The sequence below is a fragment of the Oncorhynchus masou genome, chromosome 9 (genome assembly GCF_036934945.1).
Source record: "Oncorhynchus masou masou isolate Uvic2021 chromosome 9, UVic_Omas_1.1, whole genome shotgun sequence".
NCBI lineage: Eukaryota > Metazoa > Chordata > Actinopteri > Salmoniformes > Salmonidae > Oncorhynchus > Oncorhynchus masou.
The window spans coordinates 91,467,370-91,486,370 of NC_088220.1; the positions used below are offsets into that span (position 1 = coordinate 91,467,370).

The following is a 19,001-nucleotide window of genomic DNA, read 5'->3' on the forward strand; positions in this document are numbered from 1 at the left end:
ACCACTCACTTTTTTGTTTTGTTTCTAAAGGTAACACAATGTACAAAAAGCTAGTCTGGAAGTAGTAACATTTCTCGTGTACTATAAAACATGTTTATTCTTTCACTTCACTCTGTATGAATAAGGAAACACTGATCTCTACTGAGCTGCTGCTTGTTAGGCTGCCAAGGACTACATGGATACAGATAACTAATGAGAAGAGAGGCTGAATCAAGCTGATCCAGTATTACAGCCTTACAGACAGCCAGACAGTCGGACAGAGACAGACAGACAGCCAAACTGCCTCAGCAGCAGCTTTCAGGGAATTGTTCACACTCTGTAGAGCCTCATGGCTTTGGCCGCCAAGTAACATGCTTCCCAAATGACACACTATTCCCTACATAGTGCACTACTTTTGACCAGGCCCATAGGGCCCTATATAGGGAATAAGGTGCCATTTGGGGCGCACTTAAATTATTAAACAAAAAGTATTTCCACAACAATGTACAGTTACAGTACAACACAAGTGATGTTGGGAAAAAAGTGCAAAAAAAACATGTTTTCACAAATAATGTTTAGTTCAGCTTCTGAAAAATGTATACTTAAATAAAATAAATGAATGTTATTTTTTGACCATCCATTGGTTTGTTGGTGTCAAAAATGGATGTCCTCGGCAGGCTCCAGGCCTGGTTGGCTTATGGATAAGGTCAGAGAAAACAGACCGTCTGAGGAAGGGAGGGATGAAAGAGGTCCCTCCATATATAGGAGGATGGCGGGATGGAGGAACGAGGGAGGAGGTCTCTCTGTGTAGGCCTCACCAGGAAGCTGAAGGCACCAGAGGAACGGAGAGGAGCAGAGCAGTAGTCCATGGCAGGCCCCACGGTAGCAGGCTGTAAACCGAACACTGGCCACTCTTCGCTCGGACACCTGGGTTGGAGGGATGGAGGGGTGGAGGGACGGGAAGACGAGGGGGACAGGGGGAATGAAGGAGTGGGGAGACAGGGGTGGATGGATGAGGAAAATTGGGGTAGACAGGGAGATGGGGGATGGAAGGACGGAAGACAGGGGTGGAGGGAATGGGGATAGACACAGGGATAGAGGGATGGGGTCGACAGGGAGATGGGGATGGGGGTAGACAGGGAGATGGGGATGGGGATAGACACAGGGATAGAGGGATGGGGTAGACAGGGGGGATTGGGGGGTGGGGGTAGACAGGGGGAGAGAACATCTAGTCATTAGAGAGTCCATACCAGGGTTGGGGAGCAACAGACAACATGTAGCCTGGAATCCAGACCAGAGTTGGGGTAAATTCAATTTCAATTCCAGTCAATTCAGAAAATAACCAAAATTCCAATTCCAAAAATGTTAAAAAGCATTGAAGAGATTTGGAATTGGAATGTCAGTGTACTTTCCGAACTGACTGGAATTTAAATGGAATTGACTCCAACCCTGATCCAATTTGAAGATTGCTCCGATTCACTATAATGCCATCAGTGAAGTGAAATGATGTGTACCAAGTGTCATGATTTTATAAAATGTAACAATTAGACCTACAATTTGCACATCAAGCTTGGACTAACAGCATTACAGAGCTGCAGTATATTCAGTTTGACTAATTAGACAGCAGACTAGACAGCAGATTAATTAGACAGCAGACTAATTAGAAAACAGACTAGACAGCAGATTAATTAGACAGCAGACTAATTAGAAAACAGACTAGACAGCAGATTAATTAGACAGCAGACAAATTAGAAAACAGACTAGACAGCAGATTAATTAGACAGCAGACTAATTAGAAAACAGACTAGAGAGTAGATTAATTAGACAACAGACTAATTAGACAGCAGTTTAATTAGACAACAGACTAATTAGACAGCAGATTAATTAGACAGCAGATTAATTAGACAGCAAAATAATTAAACAGCAGACTAATTAGACAACAGACTATTTAGAAAACAGACTAGACAGCAGACTAATTAGACAGCTGACTAATTAGAAAACAGACTAGACAGCAGATTAATTACACAGCAGACTAATTAGAAAACAGACTAGACAGCAGATTAATTACACAGCAGACTAATTAGAAAACAGACTAGACAGCAGATTAATTAGACAGCAGATTAATTAGAAAACAGACTAGACAGCAGATTAATTAGACAGCAGACTAATTAGAAAACAGACTAGAGAGTAGATTAATTAGACAGCAGACAAATTAGAAAACAGACTAGACAGCAGATTAATTAGAAAACAGACTAGACAGCAGATTAATTAGAAAACAGACTAGACAGCAGATTAATTAGACAGCAGACTAATTAGAAAACAGACTAGAGAGTAGATTAATTAGACAGCAGACAAATTAGAAAACAGACTAGACAGCAGATTAATTAGAAAACAGACTAGACAGCAGATTAATTAGACAGCAGACTAATTAGAAAACAGACTAGACAGCAGATTAATTAGACAGCAGATTAATTAGAAAACAGACTAGACAGTAGATGAATTAGACAGCAGACTAATTAGAAAACAGACTAGACAGCAGATTAATTAGACAGCAGACTAATTAGACAACAGACTAATTAGACAGCTGACTAATTAGAAAACAGACTAGACAGCAGATTAATTAGACAGCAGACTAATTAGAAAACAGACTAGAGAGTAGATTAATTAGACAACAGACTAATTAGACAGCAGTTTAATGGGACAACAGACTAATTAGACAGCAAATTAATTAGACAACAGACTAATTAGACAGCAGATTAATTAGACAACAGACTAATTATACAGCAGATTAATTAGACAGCAAAATAATTAAACAGCAGACTAATTAGACAACAGACTATTTAGAAAACAGACTAGACAGCAGACTAATTAGACAGCTGACTAATTAGAAAACAGACTAGACAGCAGATTAATTACACAGCAGACTAATTAGAAAACAGACTAGAGAGCAGATTAATTAGACAGCAGACTAATTAGAAAATAGACTAGACAGCAGACTAATTAGACAGCTGACTAATTAGAAAACAGACTAGACAGCAGACTAATTAGAAAATAGACTGGTCAGCAGACTAATTAGACAGCAGACTAATTAGACAACAGACTAATTAGAAAACAGACTAATTAGGCAACAGACCAATTAGACAACGTACTAATTAGACAGCAGGCTAATTAGACAGCAGGCTAATTAGACAGCAGGCTAATTAGACAGCAGGCTAATTAGACAGCGCAACAGGCTAATTAGACAACTGGCTAGTTAAACAACAAGACTAAGTAGACAGCAGACAAAGGTAATAACAAGGTATGACAGGCAGGCCTGTGCTATAATAAATCCAAACATTTCCGATAAACAGAAAATCATTTTTGTCAGGACTGGTTTCTTCTCACAGACACAATTTAATCTAAAATAATTCGCAAGCACCCACAGTAGTTTGAAGTATGCTTATTGTTGACATTAACTCTCAGGGGCTTTGAAATTGCAGAAATGAATCTTTCATCTGGCAGAGAAAGAATAAAATGCACGTTTATGTGTTTGGACTAAAAAGCTTGTTACTTGTGTTTCTACAAATTATGGTAAACGTAACATTTGTCTTGTTTGAGACTAACTTGGCTGTGCAAGGAAAATTCTCCCTCGTGGGGACATTTCCTAATTCCCCAAGAGGACAAAGGCTATTTTAAGCTTAGGGGTTAGGTTCAGCGTAAGGTTTAGAATTAGCAGGTTAGGAGTTAGGTTCAGCATAAGGTTAAGAATTAGGGTTAGGGTAAGGGGTTAGGGTAAGGGGTTAGGGTAAGGGTAAGGGGTTAGTGATTAGGGTTAGGGTAAGGGGTTAGTGATTAGGGAAAGGAGTTAGGGTTAGGGTTAGGGTTAGGGTTAGGGTAAGGGGTTAGTGATTAGGTTAGGGTAAGGGGTTAGTGATTAGGGAAAGGAGTTAGGGTTGGGTTAGGGTTAGGGTTAGGGTAAGGGGTTAGTGATTAGGTTAGGGTAAGGGGTTAGTGATTAGGGAAAGGAGTTAGGGTTGGGTTAGGGTTAGGGTTAGGGGTTAGTGGTTAGGGTAAGGGGTTAGTGATTAGGGTTAGGGTAAGTGGTTAGTGATTAGGGTTAGGAGTTAGGTTTGGGTTAGGGTAAGGGGTTAGTGGTTAGGGTAAGGGGTTAGTGATTAGGGTTAGGGTAAAGGGTTAGTGATTAGTGTTAGGAGTTAGGTTTAGGTTAGGGTTAGGGTAAGGCATTAGTGGTTAGGGTAAGGGGTTAGTGATTAGGGTTAGGAGTTAGGTTCAGCCTAAGGTTTAGAATTAGGGTTAGGGTAAGGGGTTAGTGATTAGGGTTAGGAGTTAGGTTCAGCGTAAGGTTTAGAATTAAGGTTAGGGTAAGGGGTTAGTGATTAGGGTTAGGAGTTAGGTTCAGCGTAAGGTTTAGAATTAGGGTTAGGGTAAGGGGTTAGTGATTAGGGTTAGGAGTTAGGTTCAGCGTAAGGTTTAGAATTAGGGTTAGGGTAAGGGGTTAGTGATTAGGGTTAGGAGTTAGGTTCAGCGTAAGGTTTAGAATTAGGGTTAGGGTAAGGGGTTAGTGATTAGGGTTAGGAGTTAGGTTCAGCGTAAGGTTTAGAATTAGGGTTAGGAGTTAGGTTTGGGTTAGGGTTAGGGTAAGGCATTAGTGGTTAGGGTAAGGGGTTAGTGTTTAGGGTTAGGAGTTAGGTTTGGGTTAGGGTAAGGGGTTAGTGATTAGGGTTCCACTGTATATACTGTACATATAAGGTGACCTGGAAGTAACAGTTGGTTCCAGTCCTCCAACAGCCATGCTGTGACTGTATTTGACCAATTGAAACACGCTAGTAATTACAGAAGCACATTAGTTTGATTTGGGCTCAGTGTCTTTCTTACCTGAAGAGGTGAGTACTCTGACCTGGGAGCTGGTTGCTCCCTCTCCCCCCTCACTCACCGCCCGCACCTCAATGATGTATGTGCCCCCCTCAGGGAGAGAGAGGACAGCCGAGGGGGTGATGGTCCTCATTACCTGATGGTGGTCACGCCCCTCCTGGCTCAATAACACCTGTAGCAGGACAATAAATCAATCAATTAATCAACGGTGGACAAGCACATCTCAAGCCCACTCGACACCCGTAGTCGGACACGCAAACAAACAATCAATCAATTAACCAATTCATCAATCAGGTAATTAATTAATCAAATAATTATCAATGTTGGACACACCCCTCCTGACCCAAGAACCCCTCCTGACCCAATAACCCCTCCTGACCCAATAACCCCTCCTGACCCATTAACCCCTCCTGACCCAATAGCCTCTCGAGCAGGACGCACCCCTCCTGACCCAATGAACCCCTCCTGACCCAATAACCCCTCCTGACCCAATAACCCCTCCAGTTGGACACAAACAACAATATGGTTGAGACTGCTGATATCATATATCTAAATGAATGACTTTATTTGTGAGTAAAGAACATCTATTTCTTCCGAGTTTGACGATTCCTATCTTTATAAGAGTTGAGCACAACATCTACAGTTGTGAATATAACCTTGGTTCCATGATGAGGAGAATACATTACACAAGATGACAGAGAAAGAAAACCCCTATGTTTCTACAGACACTTATTCCTGCAGCCACATACACAATGTTTCAGTTGCAATAGCCTTCCTATTGTTGTATACATGTTAGCTATGTTAATTCAGTGGCTCACTCTGCCAGAACTAATAATACATAAACGTGTGCTGGGCCTGTGGTCACTGGCTCCAGAGTGGTAATGGTGTTGGCTGAAGGCAGATTGTCTGTGTCTGGATAGTTTATGTATAAGGTGTATTGTACCAGGTAAGATGACTGAGAAGTTGACAACACATTCTCGTTTACAGCAACAATCAAAGGAAAAGTAGCAGGGAAGATGAGAGGGGTTGGATGAGTAAGCTGGGGTTGATTTAGTGGCTATATTATTGTGGAGGCGATAGCGTCCACAACAGTACGGCATTGGTTGAAACTAGGGCCAATAGTATGGCATTGGTTGAAAGTAGGGCTAATAAAATAGCATTGGTTGAAGCTAGGGCCAAAAGTAGGACATTGGTTGAAGCTAGGGCCAATAGAAGGGCATTGGTTGAAGCTAGAGCATTGGTTGAAGCTAGGGCTAATAGTAAGGCATTTGTTGAAGCTAAGGCATTGGTTGAAGCTATGGCCAATAGAATTGCATTGGTTGAAGCTAGGGCCAATAGTAGGGCATTGGTTGAAGCTAGGGCATTGGTTGAAGTTATGGCCAATAGAATTGCATTGGTTGAAGCTAGGGCCAGAGTATGGCATTGGTTGAATCTAGGGCCAATAGTTGGGCATTCTTTGAAGGTAGGGCATTGGTTGAAGCAAGGGTTACTGGTATGGCATTGGTTAAAGCTTGGGCTAATAGCAAGGCATTGGTTGAAGCTAGGGCAAACAATATGGCATTGGTTGAATCTAGGGCCAATAGTTGGGCATTCGTTGAAGGTAGGGCATTGGTTGAAGCAAGGGCTAATGGTATGGCATTGGTTGAAGCTTGGGCTAATAGCAAGGCATTGGTTGAAGCTAGGGTATTGGTTGAAGCTTGGGCCCATAGTAGGGAATCGGTTGTAGCTAGGGCTAATGGTATGGCATTGGTGGAAGCTGGGGTAATGGTATGGCATTGGTTGAAGCTAGGGCCAATAGAAGGGCATTGGTTGAAGCTAGGGCCAATAGGATTGCATTGGTTGAAGCAAGGGCATTGGTTGAAGCTAGGGTATTGGTTGAAGCTTGGGCCAATATTAGGGATTTGGCTGTAGCTAGGGCTAATGTTATGGCATTGGTTGAAGCTAGGGCTAATAGTATGGCATTGGTAGAAGCTGGGGTAATATTATGGCATTGGTGGAAGTTTGGGCTAATGGTATGACATTGGTTGAAGGTAGGGCCAATAGTATGGCACTGGTTGAAGCTCTAGGGGCAATAGTAGGGCATTGGTTGAATCTAGGGCAATAGCATGGCATTGGTTGAACCTTGGGCCAATAATATGGCATTGGTGGAAGCTAGGGCTAATGGATGGCATTGGTTGAAAATAGGGCCAATAGTATGGCATTGGTTGAAGCTCTAGGGCCAATAGTATGGCACTGGTTGAAGCTCTAGGGGCAATAGTAGGGCATTGGTTGAATCTAGGGCAATAGCATGGCATTGGTTGAACCTTGGGCCAATAATATGGCATTGGTGGAAGCTAGGGCAAATGGTATGGCATTGGTTGAAAATAGGGCCAATAGTATTGCTCTGGTTGAAGCTCTAGGGCCAATAGAAGGGCATTGGTTGACGCTAGGGCATTGGTTGAAGCTAGGGCCAATGTTATTGTATTGGTTGAATCTAGGGCCAATAGTATGTCATTGGTTGAAGCAAGGGCCAATAGTAGGGCATTGGTTGAACCTATGACCAATAATATGGCATTGGTTGAAGCTAGGGCTAATAGTATGGCATTGGTTGAATCTAGGGCCAATAGTTGGGCATTCGTTGAAGGTAGGGCATTGGTTGAAGCAAGGGTTACTGGTATGGCATTGGTTGAAGCTTGGGCTAATAGCAAGGCATTGGTTGAAGCTAGGGCAAACAATATGGCATTGGTTGAATCTAGGGCCAATAGTTGGGCATTCGTTGAAGGTAGGGCATTGGTTGAAGCAAGGGCTAATGGTATGGCATTGGTTGAAGCTTGGGCTAATACCAAGGCATTGGTTGAAGCTAGGGTATTGGTTGAAGCTTGGGCCCATAGTAGGGAATCGGTTGTAGCTAGGGCTAATGGTATGGCATTGGTAGAAGCTGGGGTAATATTATGGCATTGGTGGAAGTTTGGGCTAATGGTATGACATTGGTTGAAGGTAGGGCCAATAGTATGGCACTGGTTGAAGCTCTAGGGGCAATAGTAGTTCGCTGCTCTGGCCCCCCAATGGTGGAACAAACTCCCTCACGACGCCAGGACAGCGGAGTCAATCACCAACTTCCGGAGACACCTGAAACCCCACCTCTTCAAGGAATACCTAGGATAGGTTAAGTAATCCTTCTCACCCCCCCCCTTAATAATTTAGATGCACTATTGTAAAGTGGCTGTTCCACTGGATGTCAGAAGGTGAATTCACCAATTTGTAAGTCGCTCTGGATAAGAGCGTCTGCTAAATGACTTAAATGTAATGTAATGTAATGTAATGTAGTAGGGCATTGGTTGAATCTAGGGCAATAGCATGGCATTGGTTGAACCTTGGGCCAATAATATGGCATTGGTGGAAGCTAGGGCAAATGGTATGGCATTGGTTGAAAATAGGGCCAATAGTATGGCTCTGGTTGAAGCTCTAGGGCCAATAGAAGGGCATTGGTTGACGCTAGGGCATTGGTTGAAGCTAGGGCCAATGTTATTGTATTTGTTGAATCTAGGGCCAATAGTATGTCATTGGTTGAAGCTAGGGCCAATAGTAGGGCATTGGTTGAACCTATGACCAATAATATGGCATTGGTTGAAGCTAGGGCTAATAGTATGGCATTGGTTGAATCTAGGGCCAATAGTTGGGCATTCGTTGAAGGTAGGGCATTGGTTGAAGCAAGGGTTACTGGTATGGCATTGGTTGAAGCTTGGGCTAATAGCAAGGCATTGGTTGAAGCTAGGGCAAACAATATGGCATTGGTTGAATCTAGGGCCAATAGTTGGGCATTCGTTGAAGGTAGGGCATTGGTTGAAGCAAGGGCTAATGGTATGGCATTGGTTGAAGCTTGGGCTAATAGCAAGGCATTGGTTGAAGCTAGGGTATTGGTTGAAGCTTGGGCCCATAGTAGGGAATCGGTTGTAGCTAGGGCTAATGGTATGGCATTGGTGGAAGCTGGGGTAATGGTATGGCATTGGTTGAAGCTAGGGCTAATAGAAGGGCATTGGTTGAAGCTAGGGCCAATAGGATTGCATTGGTTGAAGCAAGGGCATTGGTTGAAGCTAGGGTATTGGTTGAAGCTTGGGCCAATATTAGGGATTTGGCTGTAGCTAGGGCTAATGTTATGGCATTGGTTGAAGCTAGGGCTAATAGTATGGCATTGGTAGAAGCTGGGGTAATATTATGGCATTGGTGGAAGTTTGGGCTAATGGTATGACATTGGTTGAAGGTAGGGCCAATAGTTTGGCACTGGTTGAAGCTCTAGGGGCAATAGTAGGGCATTGGTTGAATCTAGGGCAATAGCATGGCATTGGTTGAACCTTGGGCCAATAATATGGCATTGGTGGAAGCTAGGGCTAATGGTATGGCATTGGTTGAAAATAGGGCCAATAGTATGGCTCTGGTTGAAGCTCTAGGGGCAATAGTAGGGCATTGGTTGAATCTAGGGCCAATAATATGGCATTGGTGGAAGCTAGGGCTAATGGTATGGCATTGGTTGAAAATAGGGCCAATAGTATGGCTCTGGTTGAAGCTCTAGGGCCAATAGAAGGGCATTGGTTGACGCTAGGGCATTGGTTGAAGCTAGGGCCAATGGTATTGTATTGGTTGAATCTAGGGCCAATAATATGTCATTGGTTGAAGCTAGGGCCAATAGTATGGCATTGGTTGAACCTATGGCCAATAATATGGCATTGGTTGAAGCTAGGGCTCATAGTATGGCATTGTGTCACGGTTTTCTGTAGGCAAAGGAGAGTCAGACCAAAATGCGGCGTGGCAATTGCGATTCATGTTTAATGAAAACGAAGAAAACACGAATCAAATACAAAAAACAATAAACGATACACGAAAACCAAAACCAAAAGCAAAAGCGTAATACTGGTGCTAAGTAACACAGACAAAACAAGGACATAAGGACAATCACCCACAAAACACTCAAAGAATATGGCTGCCGAAATATGGTTCCCAATCAGAGACAATGATAAACACCTGCCTCTGATTGAGAACCACTTCAGACAGCCATAGACTAAGCTAGAACACCCCACAAAGCTACAATCCCAATACCTGTGGAAAAAACCCCAAGACAAAACACACCACATACAAAAACCCATGTCACACCCTGGCCTGACCAAATAGATAAAGAAAACACAAAATACTAAGACCAGGGCGTGACACATTGGTTGAAGATAGGGCCAATAGTATGGCATTGGTTGAAGCTAGGGCCAATAGTATTGCATTGGTTGAAGATAGGGCCAATAGTATGGCATTGGTTGAAGCTAGGGCCAATAGTATGGCATTGGTTGAAGCTAGGGCTAATAGTATTGCATTGGTTGAAGCTAGGGCCAATAGTATGGCATTGGTTGAAGCTTTGGCCAATAGTATGGCATTGGTTGAAGCTTGGGCCAATAGTATGGCATTGGTTGAAGCTTGGGCCAATAGTATGGCATTGGTTGAAGCTTGGGCCAATAGTATGGCATTGGTTGAAGCTTGGGCCAATAGTATGGCATTGGTTGAAGCTTGAGCCAATAGTATGGCATTGGTTGAAGCTAGGGCCAATAGTATGGCATTGGTTGAAGCTAGGGCCAATAGTATGGCATTGGTTGAAGCTTGGGCCAATAGTATGGCATTGGTTGAAGCTAAGGTTAATAAATAAAAATCTCCCTACCATCAAATCTAATCCAATTTGACACCAATGTCAAATCAACGTGATTGGAAGCACACAACAAACTCTCCACCTCTCATCATAAGCCGTTCAGTCATTACCGAGAAAAACACACCCGATTCTTTAAATGGTAATTATCAATTGAGTTCTCAGAGTATTTACTAGGCCAACCTAACGTTAGCTGAAATTCTAGACGTTGGATTAAACTGAGACTATAAAAAATTATAAAATGCAACCTTTGTTTAATTAGGCAAGTCTGTTACAAATTATTACTTACAATTTCAGCCTACTGGGGAACAGTGGGATAACTGCTTTGCTCAGGGGCAGAATGACACAATTTTACAGCGTCAGCTCAGGGATTCGATCCAGCAACCTTTCAGTTTCTTGCCCAATTCTCTAACCACTAGGCTACCTGCCACCCCACAGTATGTGTAACTCGGTTGCTGCACAACAGCAGCTAGCTAGTAGCAGGCTAGCAGCTGTAGCTAGCTAACTAACACCAGTCAGATGAGAAGCAAGCTACAAATAAGCAGGCTAGCTAGATATATTTATCTTTGGAAAGTTTTTCATATGGATGTAGTCAGTTTGAGAAGGTTTGAATCCTAAGCAACCTGCCTTCACATAGTTCGAAGTACAATAGACCAACATGGCTACTGTAGTAGGTCAAAGCTGTGTGCTGGAACAACCTTGGTAGAGCATGGGTGGAGTAGGCATTGTGGTGCTTCAGACCGATGCATACTTCTCACTTAAACCTAGTTTTTTGTTTATAATACAATATGATAGTATTATTGGATGAGTTAGCTGGGGGTGATTAAGAGACAATATACAGTAAGATAGTGTGGTTGGATGAGTTAGCTGGTGATGATTAAGAGATGATATACATTAAGATAGTAGGTTGGATGAGTTAGCTGGGGATGATTAAGAGACTATATACAGTACCATAGTATGGTTGGATGAGCTAGCTGGGGATGATTAAGAGACTATATACAGTATGGTTGGATGAGTTAGTTGGGGATGAGTAAGAGACTATATACAGTATGGTTGGATGAGTTAGCTGGGGATGATTAGGAGGCCATAATAGTAAAATGGTCAGACTTTGAATTTAGCCAGGACAACGGGTCAGGATTTGCATTGAGCCAGGACACCAGGTCAGGATTGGCATTGAGCCAGGACACCAGATCAGGATGAGTATTGAGCCAGGACACCAGGTCAGGATGAGTATTGAGCCAGGACACCGGCTCCTAGATAGGATGAGTATTGAGCCAGGACACCGGCTCCTAGATAGGATGAGTATTGAGCCAGGACACCAGGTCAGGATGAGTATTGAGCCAGGTCACCGGCTCCTAGATAGGATGAGTATTGAGCCAGGACACCGGCTCCAAGATAGGATGAGTATTGAGCCAGGACACCAGGTCAGGATGAGTATTGAGCCAGGACACAGGCTCCTAGATAGGATGAGTATTGAGCCAGGACACAGGCTCCTAGATAGGATGAGTATTGAGCCAGGACACCAGGTCAGGATGAGTATTGAGCCAGGACACCGGCTCCTAGATAGGATGAGTATTGAGCCAGGACACCAGGTCAGGATGAGTATTGAGCCAGGACACAGGCTCCTAGATAGGATGAGTATTGAGCCAGGACACCAGGTCAGGATGAGTATTGAGCCAGGACACAGGCTCCTAGATAGGATGAGTATTGAGCCAGGACACCGGCTCCAAGATAGGATGAGTATTGAGCCAGGACAACAGGTCAGGATGAGTATTGAGCAAGGACACCGGCTCCTAGATAGGATGAGTATTGAGCCAGGACACCAGGTCAGGATGAGTATTGAGCCAGGACACCGACTCCTAGATAGGATGAGTATTGAGCCAGGACACCAGGTCAGGATGTGTATTGAGACAGGACACCGGCTCCTAGATAGGATGAGTATTGAGCCAGGACACCGGCTCCTAGATAGGATGAGTATTGAGCCAGGACACCAGGTCAGGATGAGTATTGAGCCAGGACACCAGCTACTAGATAGGATGAGTATTGAGCCAGGACACCAGGTCAGGATGAGTATTGAGCCAGGACACCAGCTCCTAGATAGGATGAGTATTGAGCCAGGACACCAGCTCCTAGATAGGATGAGTATTGAGCCAGGACACCGGCTCCAAGATAGGATGAGAATTGAGCCAGGACACCAGGTCAGGATTGGCATTGAGCCAGGACACCGGCTCCTAGATAGGATGAGTATTGAGCCAGGACACCGGCTCCTGGATAGGATGAGTATTGAGCCAGGACACCAGGTCAGGATGAGTATTGAGCCAGGACACCAGGTCAGGATGAGTATTGAGCCAGGACACCAGCTCCTAGATAGGATGAGTATTGAGCCAGGACACCAGCTCCTAGATAGGATGAGTATTGAGCCAGGACACCAGGTCAGGATGAGTATTGAGCCAGGACACCAGCTCCTAGATAGGATGAGTATTGAGCCAGGACACCAGCTCCTAGATAGGATGAGTATTGAGCCAGGACACCAGCTCCTAGATAGGATGAGAATTGAGCCAGGACACCAGGTCAGGATGAGTATTGAGCCAGGACACCAGCTCCTAGATAGGATGAGTATTGAGCCAGGACACCGGCTCCTAGATAGGATGAGTATTGAGCCAGGACACCAGGTCAGGATGAGTATTGAGCCAGGACACCAGCTCCTAGATAGGATGAGTATTGAGCCAGGACACCGGCTCCTAGATAGGATGAGTATTGAGCCAGGACACCAGGTCAGGATGAGTATTGAGCCAGGACACCAGCTCCTAGATAGGATGAGTATTGAGCCAGGACACCGGCTCCTAGATAGGATGAGTATTGAGCCAGGACACCAGGTCAGGATGAGTATTGAGCCAGGACACCAGCTCCTAGATAGGATGAGTATTGAGCCAGGACACCAGCTCCTAGATAGGATGAGTATTGAGCCAGGACACCAGGTCAGGATTGGCATTGAGCCAGGACACAGGCTCCTAGATAGGATGAGTATTGAGCCAGGACACCAGGTCAGGATGAGTATTGAGCCAGGACACCGGCTCCTAGATAGGATGAGTATTGAGCCAGGACACCAGGTCAGGATGAGTATTGAGCCAGGACACCAGCTCCTAGATAGGATGAGTATTGAGCCAGGACACCAGGTCAGGATTGGCATTGAGCCAGGACACCAGGTCAGGATGAGTATTGAGCCAGGACACCGGCTCCTAGATAGGATGAGTATTGAGCCAGGACACCAGGTCAGGATGAGTATTGAGCCAGGACACCGGCTCCTAGATAGGATGAGTATTGAGCCAGGACACCGGCTCCTAGATAGGATGAGATGAGCCAGGACACCAGGTCAGGATGCCAGGTATTGAGCCAGGACACCAGGTCAGGATGAGTATTGAGCCAGGACACCGGCTCCTGAGTATTGAGCCAGGATGAGTATTGAGCCAGGACACCGGCTCCTAGATAGGATGAGTATTGAGCCAGGACACCAGGTCAGGATGAGTATTGAGCCAGGACACCAGGTCAGGATGTGTATTGAGCCAGGACACTGGCTCCTAGATAGGATGAGTATTGAGCCAGGACACCGGCTCCTAGATAGGATGAGTATTGAGCCAGGACACCAGGTCAGGATGAGTATTGAGCCAGGACACCAGGTCAGGATGAGTATTGAGCCAGGACACAGGCTCCTAGATAGGATGAGTATTGAGCCAGGACACCGGCTCCTAGATAGGATGAGTATTGAGCCAGGACACCAGGTCAGGATGTGTATTGAGCCAAGACACAGGCTCCTAGATAGGATGAGTATTGAGCCAGGACACCAGGTCAGGATGAGTATTGAGCCAGGACACCGGCTCCTAGATAGGATGAGTATTGAGCCAGGACACCAGGTCAGGATGAGTATTGAGCCAGGACACCAGCTCCTAGATAGGATGAGTATTGAGCCAGGACACCAGGTCAGGATTGGCATTGAGCCAGGACACCAGGTCAGGATGAGTATTGAGCCAGGACACCGGCTCCTAGATAGGATGAGTATTGAGCCAGGACACCAGGTCAGGATGAGTATTGAGCCAGGACACCGGCTCCTAGATAGGATGAGTATTGAGCCAGGACACCGGCTCCTAGATAGGATGAGTATTGAGCCAGGACACCAGGTCAGGATGAGTATTGAGCCAGGACACCAGGTCAGGATTGGCATTGAGCCAGGACACAGGCTCCTAGATAGGATGAGTATTGAGCCAGGACACCAGGTCAGGATGAGTATTGAGCCAGGACACCGGCTCCTAGATAGGATGAGTATTGAGCCAGGACACCAGGTCAGGATGAGTATTGAGCCAGGACACCAGCTCCTAGATAGGATGAGTATTGAGCCAGGACACCAGGTCAGGATTGGCATTGAGCCAGGACACCAGGTCAGGATGAGTATTGAGCCAGGACACCGGCTCCTAGATAGGATGAGTATTGAGCCAGGACACCAGGTCAGGATGAGTATTGAGCCAGGACACCGGCTCCTAGATAGGATGAGTATTGAGCCAGGACACCGGCTCCTAGATAGGATGAGTATTGAGCCAGGACACCAGGTCAGGATGAGTATTGAGCCAGGACACCGGCTCCTAGATAGGATGAGTATTGAGCCAGGACACCAGGTCAGGATGAGTATTGAGCCAGGACACCGGCTCCTAGATAGGATGAGTATTGAGCCAGGACACCAGCTCCTAGATAGGATGAGTATTGAGCCAGGACACCAGGTCAGGATGTGTATTGAGCCAGGACACCGGCTCCTAGATAGGATGAGTATTGAGCCAGGACACCGGCTCCTAGATAGGATGAGTATTGAGCCAGGACACCAGGTCAGGATGAGTATTGAGCCAGGACACCGGCTCCTAGATAGGATGAGTATTGAGCCAGGACACAGGCTCCTAGATAGGATGAGTATTGAGCCAGGACACCGGCTCCTAGATAGGATGAGTATTGAGCCAGGACACCAGGTCAGGATGTGTATTGAGCCAAGACACAGGCTCCTAGATAGGATGAGTATTGAGCCAGGACACCAGGTCAGGATGAGTATTGAGCCAGGACACCGGCTCCTAGATAGGATGAGTATTGAGCCAGGACACCAGGTCAGGATGAGTATTGAGCCAGGACACCAGCTCCTAGATAGGATGAGTATTGAGCCAGGACACCAGGTCAGGATTGGCATTGAGCCAGGACACCAGGTCAGGATGAGTATTGAGCCAGGACACCGGCTCCTAGATAGGATGAGTATTGAGCCAGGACACCAGGTCAGGATGAGTATTGAGCCAGGACACCGGCTCCTAGATAGGATGAGTATTGAGCCAGGACACCGGCTCCTAGATAGGATGAGTATTGAGCCAGGACACCAGGTCAGGATGAGTATTGAGCCAGGACACCGGCTCCTAGATAGGATGAGTATTGAGCCAGGACACCAGGTCAGGATGAGTATTGAGCCAGGACACCGGCTCCTAGATAGGATGAGTATTGAGCCAGGACACCAGGTCAGGATGTGTATTGAGCCAGGACACCGGCTCCTAGATAGGATGAGTATTGAGCCAGGACACCGGCTCCTAGATAGGATGAGTATTGAGCCAGGACACCAGGTCAGGATGAGTATTGAGCCAGGACACCGGCTCCTAGATAGGATGAGTATTGAGCCAGGACACAGGCTCCTAGATAGGATGAGTATTGAGCCAGGACACCGGCTCCTAGATAGGATGAGTATTGAGCCAGGACACCAGGTCAGGATGTGTATTGAGCCAAGACACCGGCTCCTAGATAGGATGAGTATTGAGCCAGGACACCGGCTCCTAGATAGGATGAGTATTGAGCCAGGACACCGGCTCCTAGATAGGATGAGTATTGAGCCAGGACACCGGCTCCTAGATAGGATGAGTATTGAGCCAGGACACAGGCTCCTAGATAGGATGAGTATTGAGCCAGGACACCGGCTCCTAGATAGGATGAGTATTGAGCCAGGACACCGGCTCCTAGATAGGATGAGTATTGAGCCAGGACACAGGCTCCTAGATAGGATGAGTATTGAGCCAGGACACCGGCTCCTAGATAGGATGAGTATTGAGCCAGGACACCAGGTCAGGATGAGTATTGAGCCAGGTCACCGGCTCCTAGATAGGATGAGTATTGAGCCAGGACACCGGCTCCAAGATAGGATGAGTATTGAGCCAGGACACCAGGTCAGGATGAGTATTGAGCCAGGACACCGGCTCCTAGATAGGATGAGTATTGAGCCAGGACACCGGCTCCTAGATAGGATGAGTATTGAGCCAGGACACCAGGTCAGGATGAGTATTGAGCCAGGACACCGGCTCCTAGATAGGATGAGTATTGAGCCAGGACACCAGGTCAGGATGTGTATTGAGCCAGGACACAGGCTCCTAGATAGGATGAGTATTGAGCCAGGACACCAGGTCAGGATGAGTATTGAGCCAGGACACCGGCTCCTAGATAGGATGAGTATTGAGCCAGGACACCAGGTCAGGATGAGTATTGAGCCAGGACACCAGCTCCTAGATAGGATGAGTATTGAGCCAGGACACCAGGTCAGGATTAGCATTGAGCCAGGACACCAGGTCAGGATGAGTATTGAGCCAGGACACCGGCTCCTAGATAGGATGAGTATTGAGCCAGGACACCAGGTCAGGATGAGTATTGAGCCAGGACACCGGCTCCTAGATAGGATGAGTATTGAGCCAGGACACCGGCTCCTAGATAGGATGAGTATTGAGCCAGGACACAGGCTCCTAGATAGGATGAGTATTGAGCCAGGACACCGGCTCCTAGATAGGATGAGTATTGAGCCAGGACACCAGGTCAGGATGAGTATTGAGCCAGGACACCGGCTCCTAGATAGGATGAGTATTGAGCCAGGACACAGGCTCCTAGATAGGATGAGTATTGAGCCAGGACACCGGCTCCTAGATAGGATGAGTATTGAGCCAGGACACCAGGTCAGGATGTGTATTGAGCCAGGACACCGGCTCCTAGATAGGATGAGTATTGAGCCAGGACACCAGGTCAGGATGAGTATTGAGCCAGGACACCGGCTCCTAGATAGGATGAGTATTGAGCCAGGACACCAGGTCAGGATGTGTATTGAGCCAGGACACAGGCTCCTAGATAGGATGAGTATTGAGCCAGGACACCAGGTCAGGATGAGTATTGAGCCAGGACACCGGCTCCTAGATAGGATGAGTATTGAGCCAGGACACCAGGTCAGGATTGGCATTGAGCCAGGACACCAGGTCAGGATGAGTATTGAGCCAGGACACCGGCTCCTAGATAGGATGAGTATTGAGCCAGGACACCAGGTCAGGATGAGTATTGAGCCAGGACACCGGCTCCTAGATAGGATGAGTATTGAGCCAGGACACCGGCTCCTAGATAGGATGAGTATTGAGCCAGGACACAGGCTCCTAGATAGGATGAGTATTGAGCCAGGACACCAGCTCCTAGATAGGATGAGTATTGAGCCAGGACACCAGGTCAGGATGAGTATTGAGCCAGGACACCGGCTCCTAGATAGGATGAGTATTGAGCCAGGACACAGGCTCCTAGATAGGATGAGTATTGAGCCAGGACACCGGCTCCTAGATAGGATGAGTATTGAGCCAGGACACCAGGTCAGGATGAGTATTGAGCCAGGACACCGGCTCCTAGATAGGATGAGTATTGAGCCAGGACACAGGCTCCTAGATAGGATGAGTATTGAGCCAGGACACCGGCTCCTAGATAGGATGAGTATTGAGCCAGGACACCAGGTCAGGATGTGTATTGAGCCAAGACACCGGCTCCTAGATAGGATGAGTATTGAGCCAGGACACCGGCTCCTAGATAGGATGAGTATTGAGCCAGGACACCGGCTCCTAGATAGGATGAGTATTGAGCCAGGACACCGGCTCCTAGATAGGATGAGTATTGAGCCAGGACACAGGCTCCTAGATAGGATGAGTATTGAGCCAGGACACCGGCTCCTAGATAGGATGAGTATTGAGCCAGGACACCAGCTCCTAGATAGGATGAGTATTGAGCCAGGACACCAGGTCAGGATTGGCATTGAGCCAGGACACCAGGTCAGGATGAGTATTGAGCCAGGACACCGGCTCCTAGATAGGATGAGTATTGAGCCAGGACACCAGGTCAGGATGAGTATTGAGCCAGGACACCGGCTCCTAGATAGGATGAGTATTGAGCCAGGACACCGGCTCCTAGATAGGATGAGTATTGAGCCAGGACACAGGCTCCTAGATAGGATGAGTATTGAGCCAGGACACCGGCTCCTAGATAGGATGAGTATTGAGCCAGGACACCAGGTCAGGATGAGTATTGAGCCAGGACACCGGCTCCTAGATAGGATGAGTATTGAGCCAGGACACAGGCTCCTAGATAGGATGAGTATTGAGCCAGGACACCGGCTCCTAGATAGGATGAGTAT

The 19,001-nt window shown here is 46.5% G+C and overlaps 1 protein-coding gene across 1 annotated transcript in view; it reads right to left on the reverse strand.

Moving 5' to 3' along the window:
• Positions 1–523: 523 nt before the first annotated feature.
• Positions 524–19,001, reverse strand: part of LOC135546750 (contactin-5-like) — a 436,013-nt gene continuing 417,535 nt past the window's right edge. Inside the window, exons 21-22 of the mRNA XM_064975401.1 lie at positions 4,855–5,023; positions 524–906 (exon numbers count right to left, since the gene is read on the reverse strand). Coding sequence (XP_064831473.1) covers positions 794–906; positions 4,855–5,023 — 282 coding nt within the window. The 3' untranslated portion in view covers positions 524–793. The remainder of the gene's footprint in view (positions 907–4,854; positions 5,024–19,001) is intronic.